The sequence below is a fragment of the Ambystoma mexicanum genome, chromosome 1q (genome assembly GCF_040938575.1).
Source record: "Ambystoma mexicanum isolate Mex_15411 chromosome 1q, UKY_AmexF1_1, whole genome shotgun sequence".
Taxonomy (NCBI): Eukaryota; Metazoa; Chordata; class Amphibia; order Caudata; family Ambystomatidae; genus Ambystoma; species Ambystoma mexicanum.
In genome coordinates, this window is record NC_090922.1 from 457,243,326 (window position 1) to 457,268,506 (window position 25,181).

General features: G+C 45.9%; 1 protein-coding gene across 6 annotated transcripts in view; it reads left to right on the forward strand.

Moving 5' to 3' along the window:
* The window catches only part of LOC138528623 (serine/threonine-protein phosphatase 2A 65 kDa regulatory subunit A alpha isoform), a 1,423,294-nt gene that overhangs the window by 1,023,317 nt on the left and 374,796 nt on the right, over window positions 1-25,181 (forward strand). For all 6 annotated transcript variants that reach the window (XM_069640443.1, XM_069640434.1, XM_069640450.1 and 3 more), the window contains exon 14: window positions 19,251-19,342. In XM_069640443.1, the coding sequence (XP_069496544.1) occupies window positions 19,251-19,342 (92 nt within the window). The remainder of the gene's footprint in view (window positions 1-19,250; window positions 19,343-25,181) is intronic.

Consider the following 25,181-nt stretch of genomic DNA (forward strand, 5'->3'; position numbering starts at 1 on the left):
AATCTCGTGCTCGCCACTACCTCAAATTTGTAGTTCAGTTTACATTTTACCACTGCAGTCCCAGTGCGTCTTTTCTCTGAATCCTGATCAATGGTTGATTGACCATCAATAAAGAGTATCACCCTGCCCCCTGAGAGGGCCTTTTCTCTAACGTGGGGTATGTCATAATGTTCAATGTACTTCTTGCAGTCATGTACATTTCCTTCCTCTATTGGTTCTGATATGAACGTTGCTGGATTCACTACCTTGCACCTGACTATTTTAACTGCTGGGTTCGCGATAATCATTTCATACCCAGACTCTCTCTGCATAGTCCATGTGCTTTAGGGTTTCTCATGAGTGGCAAAGGGGCATTCTCCACATACAAAATCATTTCACAGCCCAATGTGATCACAACTGTTTTCTCAATAGCGAATGCCACTGCCAGTGATTGCTCACAGGGATAATTTCCTCATCTCTAGGTCTAGAATCCCGCTGTAATGGGCTAATGGTTTGTGCCTGAAAGAGGTTTTCTGAGTGAATACTGCCGCCATTACCACTCCATTCGAGTGTGAGAATAAAAAGCGTTATGCATTGTAGTCGGGGATCCCTAAAATGGGTGACTTGCATATTGCTTCTCCCAAGTCCATCTGGTGTACCCTGTTGAAGATGGATGGGGAGTCACAGTACCCTTGTGGTAAAACAGTCTGTTTCCACTTATTTCTATATGAAAATGAAGTCAGGTCTTGTGATTCTTCATGAAGGGAGATTGAGAAAAACGCATTCTTCAAATCAATAACAGTAAAACATTTGGCTTTGGCTGGAATATTGCATAATATTGTGGCAATTCTGCTTCAACAATGATGTTTAAGTGGCGCAAATCCTGAATACATCTCCACGACCAACCTGTTGATCTTCTTCAAGGGGTACACTGTTGTGTTACATGGGGGTCCAAAGGGGACTAGTATCACCTGCTGCACCAGTGCCGAAATCGTCTCATAAATGCACTCATCTGCCTCCTTCGACACAGGATATTGCCTCACTCTTGGTAAAACTGCTCCTGGTTTTAACTTGATCTTGCTTTGATTTGATTGATTTAATATTTGTAAAGTTCACAAAAAAAGAAGGCACCTTGGCGCTAAAACAAGAGAAAGGTCTTCACAGTACGCGGAAACTTAAGATGGTTCTCTATGAGCCGCAGCCCACGGGGATAGAGTTCCAGAGTTTGGCAGCTACAACAGAAAACGGCCTGCCTCCTACATGAGAGCTGAATTCTGGGGATAGCTATAACACAATTGTCTGGAAACCGAAGAGCACGACTAGGAACATAGGGATGGAATTTGTGTTGAAGATATTCTGGTGCTACTCCCTAAAAAGCCCTGTGGACTAACAGAGAGATTTAAACTGCACTCTTTTTTTCAATAGGCAGCCAGTTTAGCTGACGTAGAATAGGAGAAATATGTGTAGAGAAGGGGACCCGTGATACCACACGTGCCGCAGAATTCGGAAGTAGCTGAAGGTGTTGAATGAGATAAGACGGCCGAGCCAAATAAAGTGAATTGCAATAGTCTATTCCACTCAGTACGAGGGAGGCGACCACATGAGCACAAAACGACGAGGGAACAAAAGAAAGCACTTTACAAAGTACTTTTAATTTAAAATGTCCAGCTTGACAAATAGCTGAGATCTGAGCTTCTCGTTACAGTGACGCAGAAGGTTTGACCCCCAAGATCCTTCACCACTAAGGCAGGAGAAGAAAGAGAACCAAAAGAGGCAGGCCAGAAATCAGTAGTCCAAAGAGAAGCAACCGAAGGGGGGCCCACCACCAAGACCCTCGTCTTGTCCCCAGTCAGCCCAAGCCATTAACTGCACCTATTCCTTTAAGCAGGCTAATGCCATAGGGACTGCTTGGCCACAATGAGTCTGGCACCTGTGCTAGGTCTTAATAGAAAAATAATGGTGTCTTATTTTATCATTGCCATCCTTTGTGGGACATCTCTGTTCTTAATCTTCACCCAGTAAATAAGACTTTACTGAAAAATATCACTTCGTCATCTGAGTTTTCGTTTGTAAACAATTCTTCATCTGTCAAGTCACTCAGTCCTTCATCCAGGGCTGTTACTGCTCGTCACGCCTTTCCTTTGTCATCAGTCCCGTGGATAACCACCCTTTCTTCCCTGACTATGACAAGTGAAAGTACATGTTCATCTTTCTCATCCATTGGAACCTCTGGTCTAAATAAGAATTTCGAAGGGTAATCGTAATAGTTTTCCCCTGATCCCAGGAAGCCTTGCTAATAGAAGATTTACTCTGTATTGAAACACTTCAAAGTCCAAAGGCACACCCCGCTGTGCTTTCTGTCCTGAAAGGCCAGAAGAACTGTGCGTGTGTTCATGTAATTAATCAGAGAAGTGGAACACACTATTCCCTGGTCAGTCAATGAAATGGTCATATTAAGTTTGCTCATCATATCCCTTCCCAAGGTGTTGACTGGTGTTTGGCGGGAATAATGGGTAAATCGTGGTAATGTGGTAATGGGTAAATCGTTAGTGAACGGAACCAAATTTGTAGCCCCAGAACACTCCTCTGCATTCATGGCAGTGCCTGACATCGAGTATTTCCCCTCCTCCTGGTCGCCCCCTTGTCTACGAGGAAGGACAATTTTTTGTCACCTACGGTTACCCTGATCTGTGACTCCTCTTGTGGGTCAGGTGTAACTGATAGGATTGAACGCTTAAGTCCATCTGTGGATTGTCCTATTGTGGGTATAGGTTCATTTCTGTTCCAGTTAAAGGGTTCCCCCTACCACAGTCACATTCTCTAGGCTAGGTGCGGATACTTATGGTCTTGTATTTGGATTCCAGGTTGCCATAGGATTGAGTTGCACTTGCGCTAGTGTTTGTATCAATGTCTGGTGTGTCTGTGGCTGCTCTGTCTGTATTTGTGGCTGTTTTGCAGGCTGTATTTGCGGCACAGGTGTCTGATACTCTGTGTGATCTTGGTCATAATATTCTGGCAGATCTGCACTATGTGGTGGAGGATATGTTGTCCCCTCTCTTGGATTCTGCCATTGTTTGTTGAATTCCACTTCTACATACTCGGGCTATGTGTACCATTTTTCTTTACATCCAGCAATGTTGCGGTGGTCCCATAGGTGGCGGCAGTCCCCTGTAATACCCTCCTCCTTGCGAAATCTGAGGTCCACCCCCTCTTCCCTTAGGGGCGAACCCTCTTCCCCATGGCCAGTAATTTTACTCTTCCCCTTCCTGCGAGGTTCCATCCAACCATTGGCTGCCCTTGCTGCATCTCTGCTGTAACCACTCCCCCTTCGCTTGTCAACATCGCTCCTTCCATTAAGAATTTGGACCATTTTTTCTGCACTAATTTCACTTCTTCTATTTTTCTCGACAAGTGTCTTTCTATTTTTCTCTTGTAATAGCCGACAATGGTGTACTATGGTCTTTGAATCTCGGGCCATGGTTTCGCTTCCATCCCTACCTGTTTTTTTATTTGTGTCTGCACTGATTTGGGTAGCCCTTTGTTATAGAAAATTGGCACCATTGCTCTTGAATGTACGCAACAGGGTCTTTGTCTTCCCGCATCTTGCGCGTCATAATAGCACTCATGTCTGAAGTGTCTGAGTACTGTTACCCCACCATTTTCCATATGTCATCAGCCTGCTCACCTATGGTAGTGGCAATCAAGCACTTTGTCACTGATCGCTAGTGTCATTCCTGTTGTCCGTTTTTCTAACTCATGAATCCACTTCCCTGGAAGTCAATTTTGGCGGCTTCAATCTTCAACGCCTCTTCTGTCCCAGCCCTCTACCTCCCAGGACAGCAGCCTTTCTCCCTCTGGAGACACCCTTTCAGAGGTTATGCATCACAAGAAACCGCCAACCTTGCCACACACCCTAGACCCTCAGTATTTTCAAAATCAACTGAAAAGACCCCAGAGAATGTTGATAGAATTATGAGGAAAATGTCCTGCTTTGTGGACTTTATGGACACTCGCCCTCAGGAACTTAAGAATCTTCCTGGCCCTACACAAAAGGGAGTGGCCAGGGATGAACCATCTGCTAAAAGGCCACGTCTGGACATTTCACAACCCGGCACTTCGACCCACACCCAAGCCACCTATAAGTACCATGATCCCTCTCAAGACCTCTACACTATAGATCCCTCTGGGTCTCAGGACCCTGGATCTCAGGGAGATCATTGGCACCAGTATGACCAGGACCAATATGATGATATTATGACAATGGGCACATCTGCATCATCCAGTCACCAGACCATAAAGACCAGCCAGTGGCTGACTCACCAGTCCACAATAAGCTCCAATATGAGATACTTCTCAAGGCTGCCCAGCATTTGAAAGTAAATACCCAGGAGGCACAGGTTGACGAGGAGTTTGTGGAGGACATTCTCGGCAACAAGAAATCCACCACACAAGTTATCCCCCTCTTACAATACATGCAAAGTCGCATCCAGCCTTCTCTTCTTACACCAAACCTCAAAATGACGATAAACCTTTGCATCGAGAAGTTATTCAGACCAGCCCCTACAGACACTCTGGACAGCTTAAACCTGATACCTAGGTCATTACCACTGCAAGGAAAAGGGCAGGCACACCCCTGGCCTCTGCGGAGGCCCCACCAGATAAGGAAAGCAGGAGGATCTACACCTTCGTCAGAAAGGTGCCTTCCTCGGCTGCCTACCAAACTAGAATAGCCAACAACACCACTCTCCTGGCTAGCTGTAGTTGCCATAATTGGGACGAGCTAGAACAACAAATTAGAGCAGTCCCAGAGCCCCTGAAGTCACAACTTTTAAAAACTGTGTCAGAAGGCAAGCAGTAACTGCATCTTTAAAAACCTACATGCCGTGGCCAATGCAGGTCGCATCATAACAGAAGGCACGTTAAGCACCATGCCTAGCTGAGGCAGTCGGGGTTCAAACTAGACGCAGGCCACAGTACTTAACATGCCCATTTAACCTAATGCCCTGTTCGACAAGGCAGTTGAAGACGCCCTAAAGAGTGCCAAATTCCACACGTGCGCCTGCGCCCAATGCAGTAGTGGTTAGCAAAACAATGGTCTCAGGCAAGCGGTCATTGGGACAATCTAGTGGTTGTTTCGCTAACCCTAAAACAGGCTCTTTGCTGGAGGTCCAAGTACAACTTGTTAAAAGGAAAACCCTTTTGGAATCCACCAGTTTAAGCGATACTAACTACATATGCCTTATTCTCCAGATCGGGAGCCCATTACCTGCACCACACAGCTAACGGCCAGTGGGGACACACCACACTCAAAAACCACACGAACCTCCTAGAACAACTGGCAGTCTCGAGGCTCTGCAGGCTTTTCAGCAGCATCTAGTAGGTCAGACAGTGCAAGCCCTCACAGACGGCACCACTGCCATGTTGCACATAAACAGGGAGGCACACTCTCTCCAAGTCTGTCCAGGCTATCCCAAAAACCTTGGAAGTGGGCACTCAAGTGGAATGTTTTCTAGTCTCATAACACGTTCTAGGGGAACTCAATGCTCTAGCAGACACTCTAAGCAGGAACACGTGTGGCAAATCAACAAACATATTCTAGACAAAATCTTCTCCCAGTGGGGTTATCCTCCCTTAGACCTGTTCGCCACAAGCCAAACGGCACAATGCCCAGACTTTGCATCCAGGTTTCCCCAACCAGGATCCAAGGGGGAACGCCCTGTGATTTGGTCAGGGAAATTTGCTTACACTTTTCCACCAACAATCCTCCTGAGCAGACTAGTGCACAAAATGCACCAGGAACAAGTCACTCTAATCCTGATTGCTCCAGTGTGGGCAAGACAACCTTGGTTTCTACATCTGCTCAAACTGACGATGTGCAAACCAATCAAGCTTCCGTGCATCTCCAACATGCTGTCCCAACACGAGGGGACGACACTCCTTCCACATCTTCAGTCTATGAACTTGGCAGCCTGGCTCCTAAAATCATAGTTGGGACACTTAAACCTTCCTTAAAGGTATTTGGATATCCTGACGGAGGCACGGAAATTCAACACCAGACACTGTTAATTCAGCAAGTAGAAGAGGTTTGTGGTACGGTGCAGATCGCAATCCTTAAATCCAAATGAATGTTCACCATCAAACTTTCTACACTACATGCTCCATCTACTAGACTCTGGCCTAGTATTTAACTCCATCAAAGTACAGCTAGCAGCCTTGTCCACATCCACCAAGTCGCGGAACAAGGTGTCCTAGTGGAAAGTTCCTGTTAACAAGGCTTTCACGGGGGGAGTAACAAGATTATACCCTCCCATTTCTAACCCTCCACCAGGTTGGGACCTTAATGTTGTGTTCTCAAAGCTCATGGGTCTGCACTTTGAGCCTATACACAAGGCCAACCTAAAACACTTAAAATATAAAACTGCCTTTCTGGTAGCCATCACCTCCATAAGACAAGTCAGTGAGCTACAAGTATTATCTGTACAAGTCCCTTTCTGTGTGATCCACAAGGAAAAGGTGATCCTTGGAACACAACCTAGGTTTTCACAAATTCTTCTCCAGGTTCCATGTTAACCAATCCATTGAGCTACCTACATCTTTGGAATGGATTGTGTCCTCCCACGTATTCCTCATCTTGTGATAATTCGTTTTCGCTAAAGCTTCACTGCTTCGGAAAAAAATTTCAGCAGAGGGCGCCGTGCTCGAGGTTGTGGCGTCGAATGTCCCTCGACGGGATCCGTACCGTGTCGACATCACTGATGGTATAAGTAGCTCGAGACGCGCCCGTTGGCTTCAGTTCCGTTTTTCCAATTGCTTCGCTCTCGTGAACGGCACGCTTCGAGATTTTCTGTCAAGAAAATGTCTTCTTTATAAACCGATTTGACTCCCAAAACTGGGTTTAAGAAGTGTAACGACTGCGAGTCGAAGATGTCTATCACCGATCCTCACCGTATCTGTCGTTGGTGTCTGGGCTCAGACCATCGAACCGGCGACTGCGACTCCTGTCAGTCAATGACGGAGAAGGCCCTACGTGAGAGGAAAAGTAAGTTAGGGGTGGGGCGTAAGACGTCGGAGGTCTTTTCGAAAGCCTTGTCTAAAAAACATAAGAAATCGTCCAATTCAAAGGAATCTGAACGTCATAAAAAACATTCAAGAGATCCCGATCTCGTAGCAGGTCGAGACGATCTTCTTCGTCTTCTTCTAAAAAGCTCAAAAGGAGACATAGATCTCCATCGTCATCATCCGATTCATCGACAGAATTGGTTCGATGACGGACTAGATCGGATTCCTCTTCAAAATGGGAAAGCATTAGGAGAAAAATGATGCAGGTCTTTGAGAACGCGGCCTCGACCCCCTCAAAGAAACCTCAGAAAAGCCAGACCCTGTTTGCTCCATTGTACGACACAGGGAAGTCGGGAACTAGGACGGTTAAGCCTAGTAGTACCCATAAATCTCGAGTCGACAAATCGCCGAGAGATCCTCGGGGATCGAGTGTTTCTCCGATGCCCTATAAAAGAAAAGTTGTCGAAGTCGAGCGCAACTTCGTCGACGCCATCGGCGCCGACAGCTCCGGCCACAAAGCCTATATTATCCTCGACGCCTTTGTCGAAGGCTTCGAGTGCGTTGAAGGTTCCTTCGACCCCCTCGAAGAAAACACTGATTCCTTCGACAAAAAATCAGGAGGAAGAGAGAAGGTTTACACCTTTACCAAAATTAAATTTTTTTTAAAGTCCATGTCTTCAATTTTTGGAGGATCGATGAGGAGGTCACTTCTTTTGGAGTAAGATATGGCACTAGACAAGTTCCAGAGGAACTGATAAATCCTGAGACAAAAATGAGAGACCTATCAGAAACTCTGCATTCTTCTAGTGGTGTGGACACATCACCCGAATTGGAGTTAGCTGCACCTGATCCTGCAGAACATGCAGTCTCAGGGTATAGGAATTTGATGAGTAGGATGATTGAATATATGGGTTGGGGAAGAGCCTCCCCTACGTTTGAACAAGACAATATGACGGAAATTATAGTCCGGGGACCCCGGAAAGACCCAGTTCTCCCTTTCCATAGGGCGCTCCAAAGGACAGTTGAAAAGAACTGGGAAAAACCTGATAGCATTGCTGCAGTAGACAGCAATCTCCCAGAAAAGTACAGAACTTCTACTTCTGATCCAGAATACCTGTGTAGACACCGTACACCAGAAAGTCTGGTTATTCAGGCCGCTACTACTTCCAGGCAGACAGCATACCCAACCATACCTCCGGACAGGGAGGACAAAAAGGTTAATGCCTGGGCTCGTAAAGTGTTTACTTCGGGTAGCATGGCCTATGTCACCTGTACCCTGGCCAGGTTCACACATACCCTGTGGGAATGCATATCGGCGGCGGCTGAGCATATTCCGGAAGGCGAGGAAAGGGAAGGCTTCCTGAATATAGTCAATGACGGGAAGGAGGCAATGGGGGAATGTCTCCAGTCTGGACTGGATACTGCTGATAGTATTAGCAGATCCATGGCATCAAGCACAGTGCTACGCAGATTTGCGTGGTTGAGAAAGTCCTGGTTTGCACCAGATGTACAGACCAGACTTCTCAACATGCCCTTTGATGGCTCGAGGTTGTTTGGTAGTAAGGCTGATGAGAGCCTAGAAAAACTACAGACCTCGAAAGCGGCAGCCACATCTCTTATTGCCTCCATGCGACAGCCTCAGAAACCCTATTCGGGCTCATTTTCCTGGAGGGGTCGTCCTTTTCGATACTACTCCTCTGATGGTAGAGGAATAGGACAGGCTTTTCAAAGGGGCAAGAGGAATGTCACTCGTGGTGGATGAGCAAAGACTACAATGCATCTTCAAGAACGGCATCTATGCCCTCAGCCGCTCCTGCAGCCGCCTCCAAATCTCTCTGAGGTCTTATCATACAAAATACCAGTGGGAGGCAGAATCTCTCAGCATCTGAAAGAATGGCGGGGCATTACTTCAGATGCTTGGGCACTGGAAACAGCTCAAGGTTACTGCCTTCCCTTCCTAAAAAGAACTCACGATCATCCACCAGGAGCCAGCTCTACCAAAATTCCAGATCTGCTCCTTTGGCAGGAAATTATAACCCTGCTAGAGAAAGGTGCAATAGAACACATGTACCTGTAGCGGAGAAGAACAAGGTCTGGTACTCCCCCTATTTTCTCATCCCCAAAAAGGACGGAGGATTGAGACCCATCTTGGACTTGAAAAAATTAAACAAATTACTCAGGAAAGACAAGTTCTAGATGGTAACCCTTTCTCAGTTCCTTCAGGCTCTTCGACTCCAAGACTGGGTGGTATCATTGGACCTTCAGGATGCTTATTTTCATGTGCCAATCCATCCCAAGCACAGAAAATACCTGAGGCTTGCAGTTGGTGGTTCTCACCATCAGTTTTGAGTTCTGCCATTCGGGCTAACCTCCGCTCCGAGGGTTTTCACCAAACTGATGGCGGTAGTGCCAGCGAGTCTCAGGAGAGGGGGGATTCACGTCTACCCCGACCTGGACGACTGGCTAATCAGAGCACGTTCTCCAGAACACGCTCAGGAACACCTGTCGATCACCTGCCATTTCCTCCACAACCTGGGCTTCTCCCTCAATTTCAAGAAGTCCCACATGATACCATCCCACCAACTCCAGTTTATCGGAGCAGTCTTGGACACTTCCTCAGGCAAAGCCTTGCCGCCCGAGGTGAGAGCTCTCCACATCCAGCAGATGGTAACAAGATTCCAGAAAGCCCTGCATCTGCCGGCCTTCGATTTCCTGAGGTTGGTCGGCCTCATGGCATCCTGCATTTTTCTGGTGCCAGAGGCCAGACTGAGAATGAGATCCCTCCAATGGGCCCCTCAGAACTCAGTGGTCCCAATTCTCGGGGAATGTCAGATCTTCTGCAAGTCCCGAGCGCAGTTGTTCAGGATCTATCATGGTGGGCTTGCAACAACAACATCCTCAAGGGGCAATCTTTTTGGCAACCATGGCCAGAGATAACGGTAGTGACGGACGCCTCACTCACGGGGTGGGGAGCTCACACCAACGATCTGACAATCGGCGGACGGTCTGCATCGGAGTCCAAACTACACATCAACCTATTGGAGCTGAGGGCAATCAGACTAGCGCTGAAGGCCTTCCTGCCCTCCGTACAGAGAAAGAATGTCCTGATAATGACGGACAACACAGTGGCTATGTATTACCTCAACAAAAGAGGAGGCGTAGGATCACTTCCTCTGTGGGGAACCCCTCAAGTGGATCTGTTCGCAACCACGGTAAACCGGAAGTGCGATCAGTATTGCTCAAGGGAATTTCCCCCGAGGGGAGCTGTAGGAGACGCGTTCGTAGTGAATTGGGATTTTCCCCTGCTGTACGCGTTTCCTCCAGTCCCTGTGATTCCTCAAGTAATCAGGAGGTTGAGAAAGTTCAGGAAAACCATGATCCTAATTGCCCCGGATTGGGCCAGGAGGACGTGATACCCAGACCTTCTGGACATGTCCATCTGCCCTCCAGTACGTCTTCCACAAAGAGAGGATCTTCTCTCGCAAGAGGAAGGTTGCTTTCTCCATCCAGAGGTCAACACACTCAACCTTCATGCATGGTTTCTGAGAGGTTGAGATACAAGGATTGGGATCTTCCGGATGACGTAATGAAGATTTTGCATTCGGCCAGGAGGCCAGCAACAAAATCCTTGTACCGGTGTCATTGGAATAAGTTCAGTAACTGGTGCAAAGATAGAGATGTGGACCCTTTTCAATGTAGCACACCAATGGTGCTTTCTTTTCTATTACATCTGGCCAATCTGGGGCTCCAGATCGGAACAATCAAAGGATAGCTTGCTGCGCTGTCCATTTTTAAGCGCTCCTCGGAAGAGGTTTCTTACTTTAAAATACCATTAATAATACAGTTCCTGAAAGGATTTACAAATGTATATCCACCAATACCATTTCATGTTCCAACTTGGGATTTAAATTTTAGTTCTTAAATTCCTAACATGTATACCATTTGAGCCTCTGCACTCCTGTCCAGTGAGGCTTTTAACACTAAAGACCTTCTTGTGACATTGACATCAGCCCGCAGGGTTAGTGAACTACAAGCTCTCTCATGTAAACCTCCATATGCCACATTTTACAAGGACAGGGTAGTTCTGAAAGTTAAACCATCTTTCTTACCAAAAGTAGTTTCCGACTTCCATTTGTCGCAGAAGATTGTTTTACCAGCAGTCTATCCCCCTCCTCATTTGGGAAAAGAAGAGGAGAGATTACATAGTCAGGACCCCAAGAGGGCCCTCAGCTTTTACATTGCAAGAATGACAAAATTACGTCGACGACCAACTTTTTGTGGGTTACACAGTTCGTAAATTGGGGTTAGCGGTGACAAAACAAACCATATCCCGCTGGATTATTCTAGCTATATTAGAATGCTACAGATTAGCAGGAAAAGACCCACTGGATGGGCTACGTGCTCACTCCACAAGGGGAATGGCTACTTATGCGGCTTTGAAGAGGGGAGTCCCTGCAAAAGATATTTGCTCGGCTGCAACATGGGCATCAATGCATACTTTTATGAAGCATTACTGCTTAGAGGCCTCCGCCTCCAATGAGGGGCTATTTGCCATAGCGGTACTTCACTCTGTACATGAAAACAGGAACTAGCACTCCCACCTCAAAATTGGTTACTGCTATGGGAGTCTATCACAAGATGAGGAATACGTGGGAGGACACAATCCATTTGAAGAACAGTTACTTACAAGTTACTTACCAACTGTAACGTTCTTTCGACTGGATGTTCCTCCCACGTAGGCCTCATCGACCCTCCCAGCCTACCCTGCAGTACAGTTTGTTCTCTTACAATTTTGGGCCCATCAGTCACAGCATACGCCTGGATGTTCCACGAGTATTTCCTCGAAAAAACAGAACTGACGCCAACGGGCGCGGCTCGAGCTACTTATACCATCAATCACGTCGACGCGGTATGGAGCCCGTCCAGGGACATTCAATGCCACAACCTCGAGCACAGCGCCTTCTGCCGAAATTTTTTTCCAAAGCAGCGAAGCTGGCGAAAACGAATTATCACAAGATGAGGAATACGTGGGAGGAACATCCAGTCGAAAGAACGTTACAGTTGGTAAGTAACTTGTTCAACCCAGCCGAAAGAAGCCTCCATGCATTAGATGTAAGGTGGGTGGTCTTGTACTATGTAAACAAAAGAAAACCTCTAAGGAAAACAGCTCAGTTCTTTGTTTCCAGAGCACCTGTTCGAGAAGGTGATCACACCTCTTAAAATTCAATCTTCAAATGGATAGTCAAATACATACAGCTGTGCTATTCACTATCCAAAAGACCTTACTTTTCACTACTAGAACTCCCAGGAAGGGGTCCGTTTGACAGACTACCCTCTGAAAGCATTTTCTTCGGGAGGTAGCATGATCATTGTTTGCATGTTGAGATTACCTACATTTTGTTATAAACAATTTGGTGGACTTTGAACAGTTTCAGAAATGGTTAAAAAAAAGTTAACTTTGTTAACAAGCTGTCCGTGCCTCTTTATCTTAGGTCTATGTTTATGTACTTTGTCCACTGTAGGCTATTAGGTAATCGGGCACAGAACTGCAACAATGAGATTAATGAGGTCTTGTAGTTGGAGAGATGCAATACATGGCCCCCTGCAGCAGCTCCGACTGTGTCAGTACCCCACCCATTTAAATCTGGCAACCTTCTGCCTCATCCTTCTCTATTCCGCAGACAAACCTTTGTTTCTCACTGACATCACTAAGCACAAACAACATTCCCCCAAATGAACAGGCCCATTGATTACATCTTTTTGTACAGAAGTACCAGTGCAATGTCATTTATTTAGAGTAAAATGCATGTCAAGTCAATCTTTTCAAATGAAACCTGAAAGGAACTTTTTGCCTTTCCTTCTGTCACTGCAAGTGTCCTGGATCGGGCTTGTGGAAAATCGATAAAAGGACTGTCACTTGCCATGCAACACAATGTTCAAAACTACTAAATATACAGTAGTTAAGCTAAAACTAAAAAACTGGACCATACGGGATGGGAGCTCATGAGATGCAGTGCACAATGGAACTAAGTCGTTCTTAAAAGTTCCTTTAAAGGGCGGTTGGGAGAGGATGCAAGAGGTCACAATGTGCTCTAAACTCTACAGCTGTTTCATTAAACTGGGGTTCAGGACAGCAATACATAACTTCGGCCCATCTCAAATGTCTGTACTGTTTGGGAGAACTGTCTTAAACCATGTTCTCATTACAACCTTTTAGAAATGTAAATGCTTTTTGAAGAATCAAAATTATAGTGGTCTCTTTCCAGCTACTATTTTTGCAAATCTTCTCCATGCTCTTTACCAGGTTCAATCCTTAAATGCTGAAGAATAGTTAGCTATTACATGGGCATCCATAGATATCCCTTCATAATGGCAACTATAATACACTTCAGTCCTACGGGGAAGAATTGAAGACACTTGTTTTTTGCAGCTGATAATTTAAAATAAGCCACTTAGGCACTTGGAATCAGAGACTACTGAAATGAAAATCTCACTTTAAACAACAGTAGCATGTTCTGTCTGTGTAGAAGGAACATTTTCTAAATTATTCCAAATTGAGACATTGTTTGGGACCTGAAAAAGTAGAAACATTTGTTTTGCTTTTCCAGATTGTGAACTAACAGGAACATTAGGGTAAAGATTACTATTTGAAGCAGAAGCCAATATAAGTTTCTCATGTCAATCTGGCTAACAGTTATTTTTTGACATTTTTGATTTAACTTGTAATTGAAAACAGTTTGACCCAAAAAAATGATTAAACTTGAATGTTTAAGTTCAAAAAAGCATATGCTTATTTTATTCAATTCTGTAATGTAGCTATGCTTTTGAAGAAGGAAAATCTAGAATCCATTATATTCTTTTAGTTAAATAGAGTATTATTACTCTACTAAAACAGCAAGACAAAAATATGTTATAAATAACATTGTGAAATGGAGATGGTTCTAATTTCATAAATATTTTCGATTACGTTTGGTTAATTAATCATTCATTTTCTGATACAGTTCTAAAACGAATCTGAACATTAAAATAAGTCACTGTATATTCTACTGATTGGTTAATGCATGTAATGTGTTGACCGAGTTGCAGACAGTGTTGGAAGTTGTAGTCCTGGTTTTACAGGCAAGATAGCAGCTGCTAGTTCAGAGCTGCACTTGGAAGACAAAGGGCCACCTTCAAAATCCTGTGCATTACTCACCGAGCGGTGCACAAAGCCGGCCCAAAATACCAAAAAGCTAAGATTATTCCTTACCACCTACCCTGCACCCTAAGTTCAAGCATGGCCCTTCTCCTAGTAGTTCCTACCTCCAATTCAGCCAGGATTGGAGGGCCTGCCTACGCAACCCTGGTGCCAACACTGTGAAACTCATTGAATCCCCACATTCGACACAGCCAAGACTATATGGCTTTCCAGAAAGCACTAAAAACCTGCCCTTTTCCCTAAAATCATGTTAGAAACCGTGTTGGCCACTTGGATGACCACCACCGGCCAGAAATGGCTTGGAACCCTTCCATTACGGGGCGGTAAGAACTACCAGAATATGGAAGCTGCTTATACTTGTCAATTAACTTTCAACATTAGGAACCTGCTGAATCCTACAGGCTCCGCAATAAATGCCTATATGCTGCCATCGACAAACACGCTGAATGTGCCACCCTAAAGGCAGAACAACACTTATGCGCACGTGATATAACTCTGCTTTCTCTTTTTGCTTCACCGGCATGCACTAAGTTTCTCAGACCAGGAGATGTTTATCTCTATTTATCAGGGGACTAATACCCAAGACTCCTAAACCAAGTCTTAGTAGCACTTATGCGCTCACGCTATGATTAGGGCTTGCGTACTGCGCTCCGGCAGGCCTGTACAGCGTTCTAAGACCATGAGATGTTCATCTGGAAACGAATACCCAAGACTCCTTAGCCGAGTCCTAGCAGCACTTATGCCATGACTGAGCTTGATCTCTATCCTCTTCCAGGTATGCACTACGCTTCCAGATGTCTCTGCTTATCTTTCTTATCTGGGAATTAATGAGCAGAACTATAAACCCAGGGCCTAGTAACTCTTAAGTTACGTTAAAGGTTCTTATACCGTTCACTGTCGCCACTTGTGTGGTTCCTTGCCGCTCTGGAGGATCTGTAGGGAAAGAGGATGGGGAGTAAGTTAGCAGGTCTGAGCGTGAGAAAAGTGAGCTGTGATCTGCTACCAGTTCAGTTGAAACCGTTCGCTGTGCGTAGGTGTGTTTTTCGGTTGGTAGCCATCATGCGCTGTTGTGCGAGGCTATGTGTGGTTTGTTTCATTGTTGCAGTGTAGTGAAGTGTGTATGGTTTGTTGTGCTGTAGAGGTATGATTGTGTTTAGTACGGCATTGAGATGTGTATGCAGAAGGGTTGGTCAGTGGCCGTACCCTATCTTGCACCGTCTGTTTTGAGTGACTGCGGCCGGTATCGTTTCCCCTGTCCGATTTTGTGGTGTGCTACGCTTACCCCTCCTATGTTGTGAGCAGAAGAGTGGGTCCTCAATGAGTTATATCTTCCCCTTTAGTAGGTTTTTGCAATTACCACCCCCACGGGTTCTTCAAGGTTTGCATGTGTTCCCTATGGTCCATCAGTTCTGAGATTGAGATGCCTCTCTCTCCCCTTTTTATCTGATAGGAATCAAATGAGGCAACTGAGCTTGAACCATCTGCGCTCGTCATTAAATTAAGGATATTTACACAAAATAAAGATGCACTGTATCTGATGCGGCCGAACGTGCAAAGAAGGACCTTATGCCCCAATTGTCCTTTAAAGCATATAAATCAACAAGTACACAACCACACTCTGCTTAACAAAACTATTTCTATAGAAAACTATATTTTAATCAGAAAAGAACAGTCGACACCTGTTTCGACCTCAGTCTTCTTCCCAGGTGTTATGTCAATAACATAGTAAAATGAAACAATGAAACAATATAATGGAATATTGCACATTTTGATAATAACAGAGTTTGTAACACCAGAATGCATCATTAGAAGACACAGAACACAAATATCAGGAGCATGAGGATCGGACAAAACCACTGAAATTAGCATCACAAACCAGTCCAACCAAACCAAAAACCCAAAATACAATGAATGTACATCAACAGCCATTAGTTTGACACGCACATAAGTCAATTGAAAAGATACCATTAAATCACATCAAAGAAAGGAGGGAGGAGAAATAATTAGGTAGGGGGATAGAAAAACATATTTCAATCAAATTGCATGATTCTACAGAGTACAAAGCAATAAGTCACCAGTTAGCCACAATTAGGTAACATATGAGCCATGCTTAGTGTTTGGCATGCTTAATCATGCATACAGGCAAGTGCCCCCACACCCTATGTGCAGTGTTATTTTAGAATCTTCTAATAAAATGTTCTGAGAATTTAGCTAATTTGGTATTGTGAGCATGCAAGTGCTGAAGTAGCAGTGTTGCAGCCACTGTTGTAATATTGCAAATACCAGTTATTCCACATAAAATAATAACGACCAACCCAAACAATTATCTTGGGACAATACCAAAATGGTGAATATGACCGGCGTCAGTAACCCAGCCCACATAAAGTGCAAGGTGACGTACCTGAAGCAAATTCTTATAGTCCCACCCGTATGGATTGTTAAAGAGCTGTAAATTAAAAGTGGACAACTGTATGTGGTGTTCCACAATTCATGGAATCATTGCCATTCATGTTAGCCCTTAAAACCCCTAACTTAAAATGAACATACCTGCAGTATTCTCAATATAAACCTGACAGTGTGGTAGAGGTGATATTTATCAGCTGCCACATAACACATGAGAATAGATTATATTTAGTCATCCTAACGAAATCGACTCAACCTACACAGTTGTGTATACACACATAACCTATCAAGGACACCCACTTGTACTCAGCTGCCTGTTGGCTCGGAATTAATGCCCTGAACTCCTTTACCCGGGACTCAGCATTACCCTTGCCCCTGAAGCTATTGTTCGGGCTTGCTCTTTTCCCTCTGGAAGGCACTGGAAGGTAGTCAGGAACAGGGATCTCCCTCCAATCCACACAGCTACTCACACATACCAGAATGCTCACTCTCTCCTCTACACCAACAAACAATAGAATGCAGGTATACCCCTCGATTTATTTGGCCTAGCTGCACACATAAAGATACACCTCCATGAACACCCTAACAGTCTTTAGAACGCAGCTATACCCCATGAAAATATCGGCCTAGCTTCCACACATAATCTCACACAAAAGCTCCACAACTGCCAGAATACAGACTACGAGGTAGGTCACATCCCCCTCGTTGAACAAATTGTACTGATCTCTCACAACCACAGCACTACACCTAACATTAGAATGCAGCTGCACACCACGTAATGCGCAGGGCTGCATACGTACTGAGTGCACCCAAACCCTATCTATCACCCTACTCTCTCCACTTACCTGGAAAACAGTCAACCCACAGCGCTTTGAGATCATACCAATGATAAAAAAAAGTCACTATACAAATGCACAATAATATAACATGTTGTTGTAGTACTTCTTTTTTTCAGTGCAACTGTTTTAGACCAATATTTCTTTTGGTATACATATTTCAATATGTTGTATTTTTATATTTTGATAAGTGAATGATTTATTTAAAAGGATTGATTAACTAGCAAAAAGTGTCCATACTCCACACCGGTTCTGTAGACAGACATGATGACACTCATCAATTGTTGAAAATTAATGTTCCTGTATAGTAAACTGTGCTGAGAATGGGCGCGCGTGGCTGGCTGACAAACCCCAGAGCAAACATGGAAGGGAGGCCAGAGTTGGCATGCTGCAGCACACTTGCACCTTCTGTTTGCTATCACCACCTGTCGCCTCACTCTGGTGCGGCGCAGTGCAAATATCTCTGAAACTATGAGTCTTAGAGCCTGTAAACTTGGATATCTAGCCTTCGAGTTTTGTTCCTTGTGTCGAGACGCCTAAAATGAGCTTTGTCCGGTCCTTCTACGACCACATTGATGTTTTGCCGATTTCAAGCAACCATCTCAAGTGTGAAGGGGCTGAATTCCAGGGAAAAGGTGGGGTGTCCAAATGTCATGCAGCCAGTAATGTCTGGAGGGTCCTTACAGGTAACTATGCAAAATTTGGTGTGGAATTGCATAAGGAACAAACTAACAGATATTCTGCTCTATATATAATATCTTCCTCCCATATATTCATTTTGAACCCTTACTCCACTCTAGTACAGTGGCCATGATCTGTAGACAGAGGTCCCAAGTAATCACAGTGTTATCTATCGTCTGCCATCTGTGGAGCAGGTAAAAGTGGCTCAAAGAGGTAAAAGAGCAAAATTGACTCCATAATATACATTAAATGTTAATTAAGTCAATGGTTAGAATGTCAGAATCAGAGTTAGACTGGAGTCTCCTTACCACACACAAGGTTTTTCAAAGATTTACAGATCACTTCAGCAAATGAAGCAATTTTTACAGAGGTGGATTATGTGGAAGAAAGACTGCATCCATCATAAAACTTACCAAATATAGGTAATCATTTTGGTACAGAAAGCATAATGGATGCATTTCCCCTAACTGTGAGGTTTCAAATTGCACATTATTGTGCCTTAAAACGTTATTCTTAGCAAAGGAGAAATGCACACATTCTCTGCAACTGCGCAACTGTTTAAAGGTGGGCCACTGGTATGGGGGATTAACCTGGTTACTGGGCCACATGGTGACATGTGTGCACTTGCAAACAGACTATAAACTCTTATATAGAGTTGCTTTGTCTGCACTTTTTCTTGGAAGGCAAGGGTCAAGTAAGCCTTACTTCTGGAAGTTATTCTTGAACTAAGGAATATCAACTCACTCCATAGGTAGTTTTTTATTTTGGAGGAAAGGCTAGGGATGGGTATTTTTCTCTTCCCCTCCAGTTTAGTTTTCTCTACACCAGCTCCTCTCCAACACCTCCATTTATCAGCTACATGCTCATGCAGGCACCATCAAGACCAAAGAACTGATTTCAACGTATCAGCATGGATAGAAGTATTTCTTAGAAAAGCCATGTGAAGGGAGGCTGGGAACATAGGTTTTCAATATGGAAATACATAGCTCCTTTTTTGATTACCTTGTATAATGTTGGAGTCAATCATCCTATTAAAGACATTGGTGTGCATATTTTTTTCTAAAATATGTTTTCCACTTTTCTCTTCATCTCAGCACTTTGCAAAATGAAGTGAAGCCTGTGCTGGAGAGGTTGACGCAAGACCAAGATGTAGATGTGAAATATTTTGCACAGGAGGCATTGGCAGGTAGGTTAAATACCAAATATAATAAGGTCTTCCCTAGCATAAATAACAGTTTGCTCCATCTATTTGCCTTTGCTTTACCAGTCGACATGGATTTCCAGTTACAGAATTCCTTTTTGCATAGATTTGTCGGGTATCACCATGACCATCACCAGGACATTCCAAACCTAACATGTTTATACTCCTACGTCCCCTCCACTTTCATCCATACTTATAGGGTGTCCTCCCTTGTGGACGGGACCAGAGCACTTTTTGCACAGCACAAAAGGCCAATTTCTCTTTAAAAATGTTTTTATTGTGTTGTCACCGCAGCATTGGCGAGCCCAGCCCTGCTGACTCCGCCTACCAGCAACAACTGGATGCTTTGCACAGTGCACACAGTTTTGACTGTGCAACTGTTTTCCCTAAGAAGATTTTTTCTTTTCAAATGTATCTTTTTTTGCCTTACGTACACAGCAGTGTTTTATTTTATGGCAGACATTAAACGTTTCACAGATGCGCTTCCTGCGGCAGGCACTTTACGGTAGCGCATTAGCATATACACTGTATGGATGCTTGGGTCCCGACCACAGTTGGGTTGCCTGCTCCTCCATTCACGCCCTTTTGGCTCGTGAACTTCGTCAAAGATTGACTTGGCCCAGAGAGGTCTTCCACCCGTCGCCTCCAGGTCATGTTAAGGAGTTGGTCTGGTCTCGGGTATCGAGATATTGGGCAATTTCGGCACCCTGCGCAAGCGGGAGGGACGCAAGTCCTGCAGTGGTTAGACACTGCATCACCGGGGCCTGCTTCGAGTTCATGGCCCGCTTCTACTTATTAAATTACTGAGGTCCCCAGTACCGGAGTGATCACTGAGGCCTTACAGGCCTGGACCGGTGGGAACACTGAGGAACATTTGAGGTCTAGTACTGGGTTTTCCAGACACAAGGTGACGCCTCAGCATCAAATGCCTACCTGGCTTTAGCGGCATGAGGGTTCTCGACCTTCCAGAGCCAGCGCTGAGGGCTTTACTGATTTCACAGTGATTCTCCCAGAGGACCCGCAAGGATCTCTAAGGAAAAAGAGCTCTGCATTGAACAAGACTCCCTGCGTCTCCTCCTCGCCTCTCAAATCAGGTTCCGAAAATTGCTCCACACGTGAGGCAAGTTCACAGTCCTCGAATAGTGTAACACCATTACAGTTACTCCATCGATCCTCCCTTAAAGTGACTTCCAAGTAACAGGACAGACGCAAAGATTCCTCAATTTCGTTTTCCTGTGTAGCTGAGGAGGTGTCCAAGATTTCCTCTCCTGAATCTGTGCATTCCACAGCATGAACTCATATTCCACTCCCTCCCACAGTTAGTAAGGGGAATTTTCAGAGGGTGGAATGGTCTCCAATGTCAACTTGGTGAACAGCTTACCCCATACCTTCTATGTCCCTCAGATTTGGGGCCCCTCCTCCTGTAAAACAACCAACTTGGTGTCCAGCGCATCTTTGTCCTGGAGTTCAATGGCCCCTTCAACCTCATCAGAGGACATGTGCTTGGAAACATTTCAAAGAATTATTTACTTGGACCCTATGAAAGGATATTTTTTTAATTGATAAGTGAGGTTGTCTATCAGACTTTACCTACACCACAGATTCAGCTAGCGCCGCCAGGACCCCCTATGCCTTAGCCATCGGTTTCTACATCTTCAGGCACATCAGGTGTTTCAGTCCCAAATACAGCTGCCTCGTACCCATTCCAGCCAGCTCTGCCTGCTCCGAACGCTCCTCACGGATCCATTCCTTTACCTCACGATCATGTTAAGGACCCGGACACACAGAGAGACAGATGATGGCGGTGATGAGTGTGAAAGCGTGGAAGAGGCTTCTTTGTCAGCAAAAGCCTTACACAACCGGATGGTGGGGGGTAAGAACTTCCTAAGACTTCTGGTACCAGAAAACTCTGATGCAGAACCGGGGATTCTGTCAGGTCTTATGTTTTTCAGCAACTCGGACGGGTCCGGGATCCTTTACAAAAGGATGTTTTGGCAGAGACCAAGTCGCTTTGGAAGAATCCTATTTCTGTCACCACTACTAGCAAGAGGATTGATGTGCATTACAGGGAGTTATACTATGATACTCCAGGTCTCATCAAATCCACAGCTGCAATAATCATCATCGGTAGTTGCTTTTGCCACCATGTTTTTGAAGTCAGCTCAATCTACTTCATTTGGCACTCAGGGTTCTACTTCACTCTCTAAGGACGCTAAGGTTTTGGATGCCTATGGCAAAAAGGTTTACGCTAAATTGGCTTTCCATTTACACCAGGTGAACTCTGACACTGTCCTGGCAGCATCCAGTCATGGTTTGCGGCTGGAGATTGAGGATTTCCATCAATACTTGCCACAAGATAAGGTTGCAACTTTTAAGTCTGGGCTAGCCAAGGCTAAACTGATTGCTCAGGATTTGCGATAATCTGTAGCGTGTCACATAGATAAAGCTGCTAGAGCCACAAGTAGTGTAGTAGATCTTTGGCGAAAGTCTTGGACAAGGGCTACCTATTTTAATGAGGATGTTCAGGATAAGATACTCTATTTACCTTTTGAAGGAAATTATGAAGACCTCCACGATTACAGACAAATCTCTTACGGTTTTGACTAAAGTCCCTCAAAAGCCTTGTCAAATTTCCAGGCAGTCCTGCTCCTAAGAGTTTCGGAGGGTTTTGTGGCTACCACGAGAGACGTGGCAGACAGCCTGATGGGTCACCTAGCTCGAAGAGAAGAAAACAGCAAAGAACCTCAACATTGGTGCAGACAAAACAGTGACATATACATCTGGATCCACTCCTCCCTAGTAGGAGATAGAATTTCGAAGTTCCCTCGGAACTGGCAGATCATCTCAGAGGATTCCTGGACCCCTTCTCGGTAGTCAACAAAGGAATACCGTTTACCCATTCCCTCTGCCCTTTTCAGTTCTCTCGCTTTTTCATTCAGGGTTGGCTATTCACTTTCGGGAGATTGCCAACTTTTTGGTGATCAAGACGATCGAGGAAGTTCCCCGCTCAAGAAAAAGGTTGTGGCTTCTACTCTCGCCTGTTTACTTTACTAAAAAAGAACCAGGCAGGCCTGCCGACAGTTTTGGATCTTTCCTACCTAAACCTTTAATTTCCCCTGGAAAAATTCAAGATGGTAACTCCGCTCATATTCAGAATGCTGTGAACCGGGGGGGGGGGGGGGGTTGAATGTTTGCTGTGGATCTGAAGGATGCATATCTACAAGTTCCCATCTATCTTGCACACAAAAGATTCCTCAGATTTTTCCTAGGACAAAGACTGTTTAAGTAGCGGGTTCTCTCCTTGCGTCTCAATGCTGCATTTAGAGTATTTACTAAGCTGATGGCTCCCATAGCAGCTCACCTCAGAACGAAGGAAATCCATATTCACCCCTACGTAAACAACTGGCTTGTCGGAACGGAATCCAGTCAGGGGGCGACAGTGGCTCTGAAATACTTGCTACATTTATTTTTCTGTCTGGATCTGTCCACCCCAAGAAGACATCTTTAGTCCCAACTCAGGATATCACCTTCATAGACTTCAGAGGGTACTCGAGAATGGGCAGAGTGTTCATCACTCATCAAAGGATACAGGACATAGAGCAGTCCGTTTTGCATTTTCTACCACGAAAGACCACTGCAGTGTGGTGGTTCCAGGACTTATTTGATCTTGTGGCAGCATCAATCCTGGCACTTATGTTGTTTTTCAACCCTCCTGGGACAAGATCTGTAAGCCCAAGAGGATGCGCTGCAGATTCCTTGGGAGGGGGAAGCATGTAACCTGATTCCCTGCACTTACTCTTATTCAGAGTATCTTATACAAATTCAGGAACTCCAATTATTACACTCTGATTTTGATAGCACTGGCCAACCCGGTTTTGTACTCCGACCTATTGCTCGTCTAGTGATAAGGGCCATAGCTACTTTCAGTGACGCAGGATAGTCTGTGTCCACAGGAAGGCAGGGTGTTTCACCCTTGCCCAATATCACTCAGTTTAGCAACTTGGTACCTGAGCCTTTACTACTGTTCGCTGGTCTAGGTCTGTCAGACCACAAAATGGACCTGTTTCTGCTATCGGACGCTGGAGCAATACCAGAAACCTCTTCATCCATCTTTGGTTACATATTATCCTTTCGAGGGGATTAGGTCCTCCGACGTATTCCATATCTATGACAGTAATCACCACAGCTGTGCTGCTTCGGATAATCTTCGGCATCTGTGTCCTGAGTCGATGATGTCGATCCGCCGCTCTCGAGGACCTCCTCCGACTGCTGACGTCACTGGATGTTACAAGTAGGACGCACGACGCCCGTAACCTCAGTTCCGTTTTTTCCGTGAAGGTGTTCGCTTCGGAGATCTTAGCGCACCTCCACTCTTTGGAGTTTCTGTTCTTTCTTGGTTCTTCGAACCTGTTCGCATTGTGCAGTCTTTCTTCGTGATGATGTCTACCTCGTCTTCCACACCGCGTCCGGGCTTTAAGAAGTGCGGGGACTGTGGGTCCAAGATGTCGGTAACAGACTCGCACAACGCCTGCCTCTGGTGCCTCGGGAAGGCCCATGACACGGATGACTGTGTCGACTGCCAGTCGCTCACGTCCAAAGCCTTAGTTATCGTTAGGTAAGGTGTCCAAGCCACGGAAGTCGAGGTCTGCAGGGCTTTCGACGGACGATTCGAGGGGCGACTCTCCGGGTCGTCGTCGGAAATCCAGTGGGTCTCGGTCCCGGAGTCGGTCCCGCCACTCCTCTTCCTCTTCGAGGCACTCCCGAAAGCGCCGTCATCGGTCGCCTTCCCCGTCCTCATCCGAGGACTCCGCCTGCCGGCGGGTCGCTTGCCCCACCAAGCATGCGACGCCGGAGGAATGGGCTTCCTTCGGGAAGAAAATGTTGGTGATTCTCAAATCGCAGGGCACTGGTCCGTCCGCGACTCCGAGTGGGGTCGGTCGTGATAGGTCGAGAGCCACCGCTTGCACGCCTTCGGGCTCGGGTGGTCGGTATGATTCGCGGGAGAGGTCCCGCTCGGATAAGGGGAATCGTTCTCGTCATGCCCGTTCCAGGTCCCGGTCCTCGACGTGCTCGAGACTGTGTGCACCTGTGGTGTCTTCGAGGAAGACGCTGGTGGCGCCGAGGTCATCGACGGACTCTTTCGAGGCCCCGCCTCCAAAGAAGTCGTCGACGCCATCGGCGCCCAGGCTGTCGAGGGACACGCTCGGGGCTCCGGCCTCGAGGACTGTGTCAACGCCATTGATGCTGTCAGCGCCGCGTTCGGCGTCAACGCTGATTCATTCGACGCCCTCAACGCCTTTCAAATCTGTTTCGACGGGGGTTCCCCGGGGCTCGGTCGAACCACCTAGAAAGGCTCTGGCAAAGGTCAAGCATGGCTTTGTTCCACATTCTGTGCCTTCTTACCACCAGCTTGAGTTTATTCCAGAGGTGGATGAGGGCTCTGATGATGGCATGGTTCCGGATACGGTGCCGGATGTGATTCTCTCGGGCCATAGCCAAATTGAGGACCTGCGGCAGTTCCTGCACAATGCCAGTGGGCTGGACACCTCTCCAGAGGTGGAGTTTTGTAGGCCTGAGCCTGGCACTCATGCCGACTCCTCGTACCGGCGCCTTATGTCCAGGGTCATTGAGTACGTGGGATGATCTGCTCCCCCAGGGGATTTTCTTCAGGATGACCTTACGGATATCCTCGACCAAGGTCCACCAACTGACCCGGTACTGCCATTCCATATGGCTCTACAGAGGAGGGTGGCGGCGGCTTGGACTGCTCCTGAGAGTCTCCCGGCAGTGGGCAAGTCTTTGCCGCGAAAATACTGCCCAGCCA